Source organism: Garra rufa, chromosome 13 (genome assembly GCF_049309525.1).
Source record: "Garra rufa chromosome 13, GarRuf1.0, whole genome shotgun sequence".
Taxonomy (NCBI): Eukaryota; Metazoa; Chordata; class Actinopteri; order Cypriniformes; family Cyprinidae; genus Garra; species Garra rufa.
This window is the reverse complement of record NC_133373.1, coordinates 24011268-24025458: the sequence shown is the minus strand read 5'-3', so window position 1 is coordinate 24025458 and position 14191 is coordinate 24011268. Positions and strand designations below refer to the sequence as shown.

The 14191-nt window shown below is 39.2% G+C and overlaps 2 protein-coding genes across 6 annotated transcripts in view; both read left to right on the top strand.

Moving 5' to 3' along the window:
- Nucleotides 1-11863, top strand: part of mylk4b (myosin light chain kinase family, member 4b) — a 53459-nt gene extending 41596 nt beyond the window's left edge. For all 4 annotated transcript variants that reach the window (XM_073853148.1, XM_073853147.1, XM_073853146.1 and 1 more), the window contains 11 exons: nt 279-538; nt 623-728; nt 1089-1182; nt 5627-5736; nt 5862-6003; nt 6095-6165; nt 6275-6403; nt 6488-6640; nt 6713-6791; nt 6879-6927; nt 10503-11863. In XM_073853148.1, coding sequence (XP_073709249.1) covers nt 279-538; nt 623-728; nt 1089-1182; nt 5627-5736; nt 5862-6003; nt 6095-6165; nt 6275-6403; nt 6488-6640; nt 6713-6791; nt 6879-6923 — 1189 coding nt within the window. In that variant the 3' untranslated portion in view covers nt 6924-6927; nt 10503-11863. The remainder of the gene's footprint in view (nt 1-278; nt 539-622; nt 729-1088; nt 1183-5626; nt 5737-5861; nt 6004-6094; nt 6166-6274; nt 6404-6487; nt 6641-6712; nt 6792-6878; nt 6928-10502) is intronic.
- A 1619-nt stretch (nt 11864-13482) lies between these two features.
- Nucleotides 13483-14191, top strand: part of gmds (GDP-mannose 4,6-dehydratase) — a 93033-nt gene continuing 92324 nt past the window's right edge. For both annotated transcript variants that reach the window (XM_073816654.1, XM_073816653.1), the window contains exon 1: nt 13483-13710. In XM_073816654.1, the coding sequence (XP_073672755.1) occupies nt 13597-13710 (114 nt within the window). In that variant the 5' untranslated portion in view covers nt 13483-13596. The remainder of the gene's footprint in view (nt 13711-14191) is intronic.

Genomic DNA, 14191 nt, shown 5'->3' with positions numbered 1-14191 from the left:
GACTTTCAGATACAAATTTGGTTAAAATGAGTAAAATGACATGGATTTGTTGTAAATACACTACCACTAAATAGTTTAGGGACTGTTTCTGAAATAAGTCATTTATTCTCACAAAGGCTGCATTTATTTGATCAAAAATAAATCATCTGCCATGATATACATATTCCAATTAAACATCAAAATATGATGAATTTATATAATGAATTATGTTTTTAAATAAAATGTATCTTGGTATCTTAGTTTTATACATCTCTCTTTCAATTTCTATATTCATGTAGTTGTGAGGAGAATCTGGAAATAACTTTCAGCGCAAAGAGGCATGTTACTGACGAGACTCTGACAGATGAGCTTAAAAAAAGCCGAGTGGAGGAGGCACCGGAGGAGGAGGAGGAGAAGGAATTGAAGGAGGAAGAGGAAAAGGAATTGAAGGAGGAAGAGGAGGCACTTGAAGCTGCAGAGGCGGGACCAGAGAGACCAGAGGAGGGGACAGAAGAGGAGAGGAAAGATGCAGAACCACTAACTGACGAATATGTCATCGGTAAGAAAATAGTTGTAAAGTCTAAGAATAACTTCCCTTTTTCCTTTTACTTTTTGTAGATACATTTCCTAATCTTTTCCACAGATTCTTCCCTTCCTCCACCTGCACCATTTGAGCACCGTCTAGTGACAGCCAAAACACACCAGATTACAAGTTACTACACTATCAATAAAGAAGAAGTTCTTGGAGGGTGAGTTAGTATTTATATTGCATCATATTACATTAGTTTTGTTTATATCTAAGGAATTTTTAAAGTCGGATGCCTGTGATATTAAACCCATGGCATAAGATTGCTAAGCATTTTAAAAGCTTCCAGGACACATGATACACAAGGGCATGAAAGTGACAGACAGGTGTGTGTGTGTCGGAATGAAAGATGTTGAAAGAGTAAGACATGCAGAATATTTTTAGCCCTCGGTAAAAGTAAATACCAAGAGACAGGAGGAAATCACAGTAAATTTCATTTGTGGTGTTAAACAGGATGTGGGAATTTTAAACGGTCAAATCTGATTTAAATGTGTTTTTTAATGTCTTAATTTGATTTTAATAGAGGACGCTTTGGCATGGTGCACAAATGTGTAGAGAAAACTTCTGGTCTCATATTAGCAGCCAAGATCATCAAAGCCAGGAGTCAGAAAGAGAAGGTATGTGTCCATTTTAAGACTTTATGGTAGTAGTTTAAAAAAAATCTTTTAGTATTATGTACTGTATATATTATTATAGTATTTTGATTTAGCTTTCATTTTTATATTTTCAGTTTTCGTTTCAATTTTAGTTTATGTATAGTGTGGTTATGTGTTTGTCTTTTTTCTATTTCTATTTATCTTTATTATTTCAGTTTTAGGAATTTTCAAGTTTTTAAAATTTAAATGTTACATCTAATATTTAGATAGTATATTTTTTAGTTAGTTTGTAGTATATAACAACACTGTCGATTACATTGCTACGCAAAATTACTTTTTTCAGGCATCAATCTACACTCAATACATCATAATGGCAAAACAAAAAACAGGTTTTTAACATCTTTGCAGATTTATTAAAAATAAAAAACTTAAATGATTCCATTGCAAAAGTATTCAAACCCTTATCTGGGACCGTTGAAATTTAGCTCAGGAGCATTCATATTGCTTGTAGACATTAATACACTTCAAGTGAAGTTAACCTGTGGCAAATTCAATTGAATGGATATGATTTGGAAAGGCACACATGTCTAAATAAAAAGTTAAACAGCTGAAAATGCATATCAGAGCAAAAACCAAGCCCATGAGGTAAAAAATAACTGCCTGTAGAGCTCAGAAATAGGATTGTGTCAAGCCACACATCTGGGGAAGAGTTGCTGCATTAAAGGTTCACAGAAGCATGTAGTCTCTGTTACCCTTAATGGAAGAAGACTGAAACAACCAGGACTCTTCCTAGAGCTGGCCACCTGGCCAAACTGAGCAATTGTGTCATGATCGGGGCTGTGGGTCTCCCCTCAGCCTCCTGAGGTCGCTGTTCACGCTGCACTTTCTGATTACATTCACCTGTCTTTGTCATTTGCACTGATTACACTCACATCTGTTCACAATTATCATTTGGACTATAAGAACTCTTCCTGCTCACTCTGGTTTCATGGCTGCATTGTCTTCTGTCCTATGTGTTATGTTATGTTCTTGATATTCCTGGCTTTTGACCGTGTTCTGGATTTTGTTATTTTGTGTTTCAGTTTATGTTTAGTTTTGTGCCGTGTTGGCCTTTTGCTTTGTTTGTTTATTTGTTTAATTAATAAATATCCTTTCCCTGCACCTGGACCCAGACCCTTCCCTTTACTCACCCGTGACAGAATGCAGCCATCCACAATGGGTCCAGCGGGGAAGAAATTTTTTTTTGAGGCGGCGACCATTCCTTCTTCTCCAATGACGGAGGGGATGTCTTTTGAGGCGGCGTCGGCAGCGCGCTTTGAGTATATCTACGCCTGCCTGGCGATGGATGCCCGTGTCGCCGAGGATATGCGAAGGCGCCCCTTCTTTGCGGTGGGGGTGGAGACGAAGTTTCGTGAGAAGGCGGCGGCTTCTACTTTCTCTGTTCCTGACGCAGAGACGACGGCACTCTCCGTTCCTGACGCAGAGACAACTGCACTCTCTGTTCCTGACGCAGAGACAACGGCACTCTCTGTTCCTGACGCAGAGACGACGGCACTCTCTGTTCCTGACGCAGAGACAACGGCACTCTCTGTTCCTGACGCAGAGACAACGGCACTCTCTGTTCCTGACGCAGAGACAACGGCACTCTCTGTTCCTGACGCAGAGACAACGGCACTCTCTGTTCCTGACGCAGAGACAACGGCACTCTCTGTTCCTGACGCAGAGACGACTGCGCTCTCTGTTCCTGACGCAGAGACAACGGCACTCTCTGTTCCTGACGCAGAGACGACTGCGCTCTCTGTTCCTGACGCAGAGACGACTGCGCTCTCTGTTCCTGACGCAGAGACGACTGCGCTCTCTGTTCCTGACGCAGAGACGGCTGCGCTCTCTGTTCCTGACGCTGAGGCGGATGCGCTCTCTGTTCCTGACGCTGAGGCGGATGCGCGTTCTGTTCCTGACGCAGAGACGGCTGCGCTCTCTGTTCCTGACGCAGAGACGGCTGCGCTCTCTGTTCCTGACGCAGAGACGGCTGCGCGTTCTGTTCCTGACGCTGAGGCGGCTGCGCGTTCTGTTCCTGACGCTGAGGCGGCTGCGCGTTCTGTTCCTGACGCTGAGGCGGATGCGCGTTCTGTTCTTGACGCTGAGGCGGATGCACGTTCTGTTCCTGACGCTGAGGCGGCTGCGCGTTCTGTTCCTGACGCTGAGGCGGCTGCGCGTTCTGTTGCTGAGGCGGATGCGCGTTCTGTTCCTGACGCTGAGGCGGATGCGCGTTCTGTTCCTGACGCTGAGGCGGCTGCGCTCTCTGTTCCTGACGCTGAGGCGGCTGCGCGTTCTGTTCCTGACGCTGAGGCGGCTGCGCGTTCTGTTCCTGACGCTGAGGCGGCTGCGCGTTCTGTTCCTGACGCTGAGGCGGCTGAGCGTTCTGTTCCTGACGCTGAGGCGGCTGCGCGTTCTGTTCCTGACGCTGAGGCGGCTGCGCGTTCTGTTCCTGACGCTGAGGCGGCTGCGCGTTCTGTTCCTGACGCTGAGGCGGCTACCCGTTCTGTTCCTGACGCTGAGGCGGCTGCGCGTTCTGTTCCTGACGCTGAGGCGGCTGCGCGTTCTGTTCCTGACGCTGAGGCGGCTGCGCGTTCTGTTCCTGACGCTGAGGCGGCTGCGCGTTCTGTTCCTGACGCTGAGGCGGCTGCGCGTTCTGTTCCTGACTCTGAGGCGGCTGCGCGTCCTGTTCCTGGCGCAGAGGCGGCTGCGCGCTCTGTTCCTAGAGCGGAGACAGCTGCGCTTTCTGTTGCTGACGCGGCGGTGACTGCGCTGCACGGGCCTGGCCCGCCATCCCTCCCCCTGAGTGGCCTTCCTCTGTGCCTCCTCCCTCCAGACTTTGGGAACGTCTTGGAGCCGTTCCGTAGGGAGGGGGTACTGTCATGATCGGGGCTGTGGGTCTCCCCTCAGCCTCCTGAGGTCGCTGTTCACACTGCACTTTCTGATTACATTCACCTGTCTTTGTCATTTGCACTGATTACACTCACATCTGTTCACAATTATCATTTGGACTATAAGAACTCTTCCTGCTCACTCTGGTTTCATGGCTGCATTGTCTTCTGTCCTATGTGTTATGTTATGTTCTTGATATTCCTGGCTTTTGACCGTGTTCTGGATTTTGTTATTTTGTGTTTCAGTTTATGTTTAGTTTTGTGCCGTGTTGGCCTTTTGCTTTGTTTGTTTATTTGTTTAATTAATAAATATCCTTTCCCTGCACCTGGACCCAGACCCTTCCCTTTACTCACCCGTGACAAATTGATGGAGAAGAGCCTTGGTTAGATTGGTGACCAAGAACCTTATGGTCACTGTAGTTGATCTCCATGATCATATGTGGAGATACGAGAAACCTACAGAAGGACAAACTACAACACAACAACCATCTGGGCTTTATGGTGGTGTGGCAAGTCTCAATCTTCTACTCAGTGAAGACACATGAAAACACACTTGGAATTTGGAACAAAGCACCTAAAGAACTCTCAGATTGTGAGAAACAAGATTCTCTGGTCTGATGAACCTCAACTCCAAGCATCATGTTTGAAGGAGACCAGGGCAAAGTACTGAGTTAAGGGTATGAATACTTATGCAATGTACATATTTAGGGTTTTTTATTTTTAATAAATTCAAAGTTGTGACAATTCTGTTTTTGCTTTGACATTATGGTGTGCATTGAGTGTAGACTGATGTGGAGAAAAGGTAATTTAAAGGAGTAGTTCACTTTCAGAACATAAATTTACAATGTACTCACCCCTTGTCATCAGTCGTTAGGAAATTATGTTTTTTGAGGAAAACATTTCAGGATTTCTCTCCATATAATGGACTTCTATGGAGCTCCTGAGTTTGAACTTCCAAAATGCAGCTTCAAAGGGCTGTAAACAATCACATCCGAGGAAAGAAGGGTCTTATCTAGCAAAACGATCGGTTATTTTCTTTAAAAAAAATTACAATTTATATACTTTTTAACCTCAAATGCTCGTCTTGTCTAGCTCTGTGTGTACTCTGTGTAGAGATTAAAAAGTATAAAAAATTGTAAATGTTTTTAGAAAATAACTAATCATTTCGCTAGATAAGACCCTTCTTCCTCGGCTGGGATCATTTAGAGCCCTTTGAAGCTGCATTTAAACTACATTTTGGAAGTTTAAACTCGGGGGCACCATAGAGGTCCATTATATGGAGAGAAATCCTGAAATGTTTTCCTCAAAAAACATAAGTTCTTTACGACTGAAGAAAGAAAGACGTGAACATCTTGGATGACAAGAGGGTGAGTGCATTATCTGTAAATTTTTGTTTTGAAAGTGAACTACTCCTTTATAGCAGTATAACATAAAGCAGCAACATAACGGAAAGTAAAAAAAACTTAAGGGGTATGAATACTTTTGAAAGACACTGGATATAGTAATGAATCATTGATTTCACACTTTTGTGTTGTCAGGAGGTAGTAAAATGTGAAATTGAAGTGATGAACCAGTTGAATCATGCCAATCTGATCCAGCTCTATGCCGCCTTTGAATCTCGACATGAAATCATTCTGGTGATGGAGTAGTAAGTTACATCCACCAGCACATCGAACTTTCACACACAGACATCCTCTCTCACTATTTAATCCTGAAGTATGCTTACTTCAGAGTGTGCTAACGTGAATTTTGTGTACCCTGTGTACCCCCTAGTGTTGATGGTGGAGAGCTGTTTGACCGGATCATAGATGAGAACTACAAGCTGACTGAGTTAGACACAGTGCTGTTCATCAGACAGATCAGTGAAGGGCTTCAGTATATGCACAAGATGTACATATTACACCTTGATCTAAAGGTACCAAACACATTCTTGAAAATAATATGTATTTGAACAGCTGCATAAAAAGAACAGGAAGTTTAAAATACCTGTGTTTCTGTGTCAACAGCCTGAAAACATTCTCTGTGTCAGTCGACAAACAAACAAGGTGAAGATTATTGACTTTGGGCTTGCAAGGAGGTTAGTATTTGTTTCTGTGTCTCTGCTTACACTTGCTTTCTTTCTTTCTGCCAATGTTCATGAATGTACTGTTTCTCTCATGCCAATTTGTTCTTCATCTTCCTTTCAGATATAAACCCAGGGAAAAGTTGAGGGTGAACTTTGGTACACCTGAATTCCTGGCTCCTGAAGTCATCAACTATGAATTTGTCTCATTCCCAACTGACATGTGGAGTTTAGGTGTCATCACTTACATGCTGTGAGTCAACAGATATCAATAGACAACCATAATGATGCCAAAAGGAGGAAATTGTATAAAACTAGCTTGTGTTTGCATGTGTAGGCTCAGTGGCTTGTCTCCGTTCCTGGGTGAGGATGATAATGAGACACTAAACAACATCCTGGCATGTCAGTGGAGTTTTGAAGAGGCAGAATTTGCTGAAATCTCTGAGGAGGCCAAAGACTTTATCTCACGCCTGCTTGTGAAGAGCAAAAGGTTTGTGTGTCTCCACAAATTGGCCATATCTCAAAAATCCTCCTTTTAATTCTGAATTTCTTTTTTGTGCAGCTGGAGAATGAGTGCATCCCAGTCCCTTAAACACCCTTGGCTTTCAGACCGAGCACTTCACTACCGTCTGCACCATAAGGTTAATAACAGCTTTGAGTTAATTGCAAAATGAGGGCAGTGTTGAATTAATGCTAATTTATAATGAATAAACCTGTTTCTCTCACAGAAAAACAAGTGTCACTCTTCACATGCCCCTCCTCCAGAGGCATAAACAGGTAAGATGCATAACATGAAATATGTTAAAGGGATAGTTCACCCAAAAATGAAAATTCTCACCCTCATGTCATTCCAAACCTGTCCAGTCAAACCAAAATGTACAGTTTATACAAATCACAGTTAATCAGAGGACTGCCGATGATGCCAGCCTTGAAACAACATACAGCACTACACCATTTTTCTACAAGTTTGATTGCAACACATAATCATTACTATTAGTGTTCATCATCTGTTTTTGATCACACCATTACTGTTTTTTATTTTTATACCATATGTACATCGACTTAACATACAGTAGTCACCACTAATAAGCTACTAAATATATTGTAGTAGCCTACATTTTTTTCGTACAGCTGCTTTGAAATGATTTGTATTGTGAAAAGCGCTATACAAATAAACTTGAATTGAATTGAATTGAATTTATTTGCTATTTTTTAGAAAATGGTAATAAAATATGATAAGAACTTTGAAAGAAATGGATTACGTGTGTATGTAATGGATTACAATCAACCAAAAATTCAGACAATTCAGACTGTTAGCATGACAATATTTACACAACTATCAATACTTAATTAACCATTTACCAAGCAATGCTTAATTTAGTTTAGTCTGTGGTGTAAAAAGGTCACATTAGTTATTAAAGAAAAAACACTTAAGCAAAACATGATCAGGTCAGTGTCTGAATCATTTTGGTCCCAAATAGTTTTACTGGTACACTGCAATAAATGCTTTTCTTACTTAAATTAAGTTGATATTTTTCTTACCCCATTGGCAGATTATTTTGCTTGTTCTAAGCAAAAAGTCATTTAATTTTGACAAGAAAATCATTTTAACTTGTCTAACTTGATTTAAGAATTTTTAGATATTTTGGCTGGAAACAAGACAAACAAATTAAGTAAGAAAACCATTATTTGCAGTGTAGTCCACTATTTGAAGAATTTTTGGGTATAATATGTCACAGTTTACTTTATTTTGCCATCCTCACTTACACAAATTAACTACAGTGTCCTCGACCCACTAGTAAAAAAATATCAAAAATTATATCTGGTGTCTAAATAATTTTTGGGTTGACTGTATGTCTTTGTTCTTCAGAACAAAAAAGGATATTTTGAACAATGTTGGTAACTGTTTCTGCTCCCATTGACTTCCATTGTATTTTTTTGTTCATACGATGGAAATCAATGGGATTGGTTTCCAACATTCTTTAAAATGTCTTCTTTTGTGTTCTGCAGAAGAAAGGAAGTCATGAGAGAAGAGTAAACAATTACATTTTTGGTGGACTATTCCGTAAAACAATTAATACACTTTCAAAATAAAGAAATTAAGGTTTTTGAGGAAAACATTTCAGGATTTTTCTCCATATAGTGGACTTCAACGAGGATCAACAGGTTGAAGCTTTAAAGAGCTCTACACAATCCCAGCTGAGGAATAAGGGTCTTATCTAGTAAAACGATCTGTCATTTTCTAAAAAAAAATTAAAGTACACAGATGAAGAACTAACCACATGTGACCTTTCCAACTTTATTATGCAATGCAAGAAGTTGTAGACGCGCATTGCAGGGCTAGTGCAAAATGAGCATTTGTGGTTAAAAAGTATATACTGTCAATCCTAAAATTATTCATAACCCTGGCAATTTCCCTGGCAAAGTTACTTTTATTCAACCAGCAAGTTTTTTTTTTTGACCGGAAATGACACAGGCTTCTCCCAAAAGATAATAAGACAATGTACAAGAGGCATCATTGCAGAAAAAACATATTTCTCAGTTTTTATTTACATTTGAACAAAAAGTGGCATGTCCAAAATTATTCATACCCTTTGCAAACTGTCACAGTCTATGGGAAAATCCAAAGTTCTATACCATTCTAAATAGTCCAAGCTGTTCTAAAGCATCCTAATTACCCTGATTCATTGGGAACAGCTGTTTTAATCAACTCAACAGGTGAAAAACAGAAGCTCTCTGCTGTTGGTTTGTGGACAGTCATGGCTAAGACAAAGGAGCTCACTGAGGACTTGCGGCTGCGCATTGTGGCTGCTCACAAGTCAGGAAAGGGCTATAAGACCATATCTAAATGTTTTGATGTGAAATGTTTCCAGTGGCTACAGTGCAAAGTATTATTAAAAATACAAGACATTCCGCACTGTAAAAAAAACTCAGAGGACATGGTCGGAAGACAAAAGTGACACCTGTGCTGGCCAGGAGGATAGTGAGAGAGGTAAAAAAGAATCCAAGGATCACCACCAAGGCCATCCTGATGAATCTGGGCTCTGCTGGTGGCAACATCTCAAGGCAGACAGTCCAACAGACACTGCACACCGCTGGGTTCCACAGACGCAGACCAAGGAGGACACCACTTCTCCAGATAAGGCACACAAAAGCCCACTTGGCCTTTGCAAATGCTCATCTGGACAAAGAAGAAGACTTCTGGTCTTTTGTTTTATGGTCAGATGAAATAAAAATTGAATTGTTTGGCCACAATGATGTAGCTTTCATTTGGCGTAAAAAAGGAGAAGCCTTCAACCCTAAGAACACCATCCCCACTGTCAAACATGGTGGTGGGAACCTAATGTTTTGGGGGTGTTTTTCAGCCGGTGGACCAGGGAACCTAATCACAGTAAACGGCACCATGAAAAAGGAGCAATACATCAAAATTCTCAACAACAACATTAGGCAGTCTGCAGAGAAACTTGGCCTTGGGCACCAGTGGACATTTCAGCACGACAACGACTCAAAACACACAACAAAAGTGGTAAAGAAATGGTTAGCAGACAAAAACATTAACGTTTTGCAGTGGCCCAGCCAGAGTCCTGACTTAAATCCAACTGAGAATCTGTGGAGGGAGCTAAAGATCAGGGTGATGGCAAGGAGACCCTCCAACCTGAAAGAGTTGGAGCTCATCGCTAAAGATGAATGGGTAAAAATACCAGTGGAGACATGCAAAAAGCTGGTCAGCAATTAAAGGAAGCGTTTGCTGTAATAGCCAATAAAGGCTTTTCTGTTGATTATTGAGAAGGGTATGAATAATTTTGGACATGCCACTTTTTGTCCAAATGCAAATAAAAGATGAGTAATATTTTTTTCCACAATGATGCCACTTGTACATTGTCTTATTATATTTTTGGGAGAAGCCTGTGACATTTCTGGTAAAAAAAAAAAAAACTTGCTGGGTGAATAAAAGTAACTTTAAGTCAGAATTTGCCAGGGGTATGAATAATTTCGGCCTTGACTGTACCTTTTTTATTATTTTTTTAGATAATGACTAATTGTTTTGCTATATAAGAACTTTATTCATGGGCTGGGATTGTGTAGAGCCATTTAAAGCTGCATTAAAACTGCAGTTTTCACCTTCAATGTGTTGGCTCCATTTGAAGTCCACAATATGGAGAAAAATCCTGAAATGTTTTTCTCAAAAACCTTAATTTCTTTTCAAATGCAGAAAGATATAAACATCTTGGATGACATGGGGGTGAGTAAATGATCAAAAAATGTTGAATCTAGAAGTGAACTAATCCTTTAAAGGTTAAAAAAAGTAATTAACTTTCAGTTCTCATATCTTAATTTCATGTTTTCTACAGTGATCATTGGCTCTCCTGGTGCCTTGGTGACACACTGGACCAATACTGTTGTACCTGAACAACTACACAACATCTGTTTATTATTATAGTCAAATACTGAACTGTACATTGTCTCTTACCTTTTTACCTCAATTTTAAACTCAAACAACACATTAAAAGTACAGCTGTTCAGTTGTGGTACAAGAATATTTTACCATTTTGTAAAATGGTAACCATTTATGGCTCTGTGACGAACTTGCCCTGTTCTCCAGTCCTGGTTTAAGTGGGTTTTAACTGTCTAGTGGCGGTATGTCTACAGTTAATACTACAGTGAGTTGGTCTTGTATGTGCACTTTAGAACAGACCAGGACTGGAGGAAGTATGTGAATGACTAAGAGTGCATTATCATTCATACTCTATACGCACAAATGTATTGAGTCTTATCATGGCAATATTCTGTACATCAATGCCTGGTTTATGGTAACATTTCATTCACGTAATATTTATGAAAGCATTAGAATTCAAACAGGAAACCGTACTGTATTTTACACTTGAAACTCTAGCACCCTTAATGCCAAAATCCTGCAAATCTATAATTTTTTAATGTTAAGTCTTTTCAGGAAGTCTAAATGTCAGAGTTTGGAGTTTGTCTGTGTGCATGTAGCTACTGTTATCCGATACAAATAACCATGACCCAAATACAGCTCTCACTTACCACATTTTATTCTGTAATGTCATTTAGAGGGTTTCCTTTAGGGCAAATGTATTGTTCAAAATGAGTTGTTCAGAATCCCATGAGCTCCAAATGCTATGCTAATGCTGCTGATCTCACACTTTATTGTATTTTTGTTTTCAATTTTTTTTAACTGGAAATTTGAGACTGGGACACTAGCTTCAAGACTGGCTGTTTTAGGCAATTATGCAGTCTTGCTCACTCCCTCTCTTTGTAGTAGACATCTCACCTTCCATGAAGGCAAATGAAAAAAAACAGACTACAACACTACCTACAAATGTATTGTGTGTTTTTGTGTGGTTCTATATATAAAGATACTATTTTGCTTTGGTCACCCTCTCTGATGTTTACTTGAAATGCTTTCACAATATAGTAAAAGGGGTGAAATTTACTGTACGTCAGCTGATGGCTAACAAAGTAGTGTTTTTAGACACTAGGATTCTAAGTGAAAGCTGAAAAACCAGGACTATCGCTTTCTGTTGTGTAAGCATTGTAAAAGATTTATTTATTTTTATGTTTTCATTTTAGTTTCTGTTTATGCGATGACTGGATTAAAGAAAGCTGAAATATAATAGCTCATAAACTATTAGTACTTGTATGTTGTTTAAAATATGTTTTGTTGTAAGTGCCTTATGTGATGTATGTGCCTTTGAACTATAAATATAATCTAAATTAAAATATATTTTGAACAAACATTTCATTGTCTTTTTTCTCTGCAACAGCATTTAAGTTAAAAACACTACCAGTCAAAAGTTTTTGGACAGTAAGATTTTTAATGTTTTTTTTAAAGAAGACTCTTCTGCTCATGAAGCACACATTTATTTGATCCAAAGTACAGCAAAAACAGTAACATTTTGAAATAATTTTGCTATTTAAAATAACTTTTCTTTTTAAATATATTTTAAAATTTATCTTATTTTTTTTCTGGGAAAGAAATTATAGAAATTAATACTTTTATTTAGCAAGGATGCTTTGAATTGATCAAAAGTAATAATAAAGACATTTATAATGGTACAAAAGATTTCTATTTCAGATAAATGCTGTTCTTCTGAACGTTCTATTAATCAAAGAAACCCGAAAAAATTCTACTCAGCTGTTTTCAACATAATAATAATCATAAATGTTTTTTTGAGCAGCAAATCAGATTATTAAAATGATTTCTGAAGGATCATGTGATGAGTAATTATGCTAAAAATTCAGCCTTGAAATCACAGGAATAAATTACACTTTAAAATATAGGCTATACTATTCAAATAAAAAACAGTTATAAAACAGTAGTAAAAATATTTCAAAATTGTACAGTTTTTGCTGTACTTTGGATCAAACAAAAGCAGGCTTGGTGAGCATAAGAGACACTTCTTTTTGTTAAAAAAAATGTTACTGTTCAAAAACTTTTGACTGGTAGTGTACATTAACATAATTCTGAGTTCCTCCTTTTACTTTAATTATTTAAACTACGGCTGTGGCGTAATCACTCATGTAAGAAAAGACCCTTTCGTAACTAAATCCAGCCAACAGACCAGCTTTACCAGACTGGGAGACCACCAAAAAAACAAACAAACTGCAAAACAGCCTAGACCAGTTGAAGCCGTTTTTTTAGGAATGATTTAGTCCTAATAATATAATATAATATACAAAAGATATATAAATGAGAAATATGTGACCCTGGACCACAAAACCAGTCATAAGGGGCAATTTATGAACTTGAAAATTATGCATAATCTAAAAGCTGAAAAATAACCTTCCATTGATGTATGGTTTGTCATGAGATACAACTATTTGAAAATAGAAGATTTGAGGGTGCAAAAAAAATCTAAACATTAAAAAATGCCTTAGAGTTCTTAACAATGCATATTACTAATCAAAAATTACATTTTGATCAATTTACGGTAAGAAATGTACAAAATATCTTCATGGAACATGATCTTTACTTAATATCCCAATGATTTTTGGCATAAAATAAAAATCGATCATTTTGACCCATACAATGTATTTCTGGCTATTGCTACAAATATACCCGTGCTACTTATGACTGGTTTTGTGGTCCAGGGTCACATATATAATAATAATTATTATTATTAGATACGCATTAATAAAAAGATAAATTAAAAATGCTATTTTTAATTCCTCCCGAACTTCGTTTCCTTTAGTAGGCGCTGTGACACGTGTACACCCGAAGCCAACAGGATTTCTCTCATCTTTGTTCTGTGGTGCGTACGTCACTGGCGCTTTGCTCTGTGATTGGCTGTTGAGTGCAGGTTCCTGATGTGTCGCTCAAGCAGCTGGAGTTTCGGATGTGTTTGCATCCGTTTATGATAAACGACCGCGCACAGTGACACCAGACCCCACAGACACACTCCTAACCGAAACCAGCTCCAGACGATGGCTCAAAGTGCAGCAGCAGCGGCGGCGGCGGCGGCGGCGGCCAGTGGTGATGTGAATGGAGGCGGCAAGACGAAGAGGAAAGTAGCCATCATCACAGGCATAACCGGTCAGGTAACGTAAAGTATCGTCATAACATACGACGTGGTAGTATAAACGGATGGTTCAGCTAGCTATCAAAAGTCTGTCATATTCACTCACCTTCATGCGGTTTAGAACGAGTTTGGCTTTCTATGTTCTGGGGAAAACAAAGGTGATGCCAGGTAGAATGACAGCCTTAGTTACCATTCAGTCTTATTAGAGGAAACCAAGATGCCGTGAATGTTGACCGAGGCTGTCAGTCCTTAACATGTGGGTGTGGAACTTAAAAGATGACAGACTTTTTTTCATCCAATTGACCCCCCTTAGTTTCCCTGCTTTTTAAATTACTGTAACATAGTTATCTCTGTAAAACTGTAATACTATTTTTTAAGTTAGCCTATAGAACTGTCCTTATCACACATGGTCATTTCCGGACTTATATCTGACAGCTACGCTTAGAGTACAAGGTGCATACAATGTATTGTGCTAGTAAAGAGAATGCACGTTTGTCTAA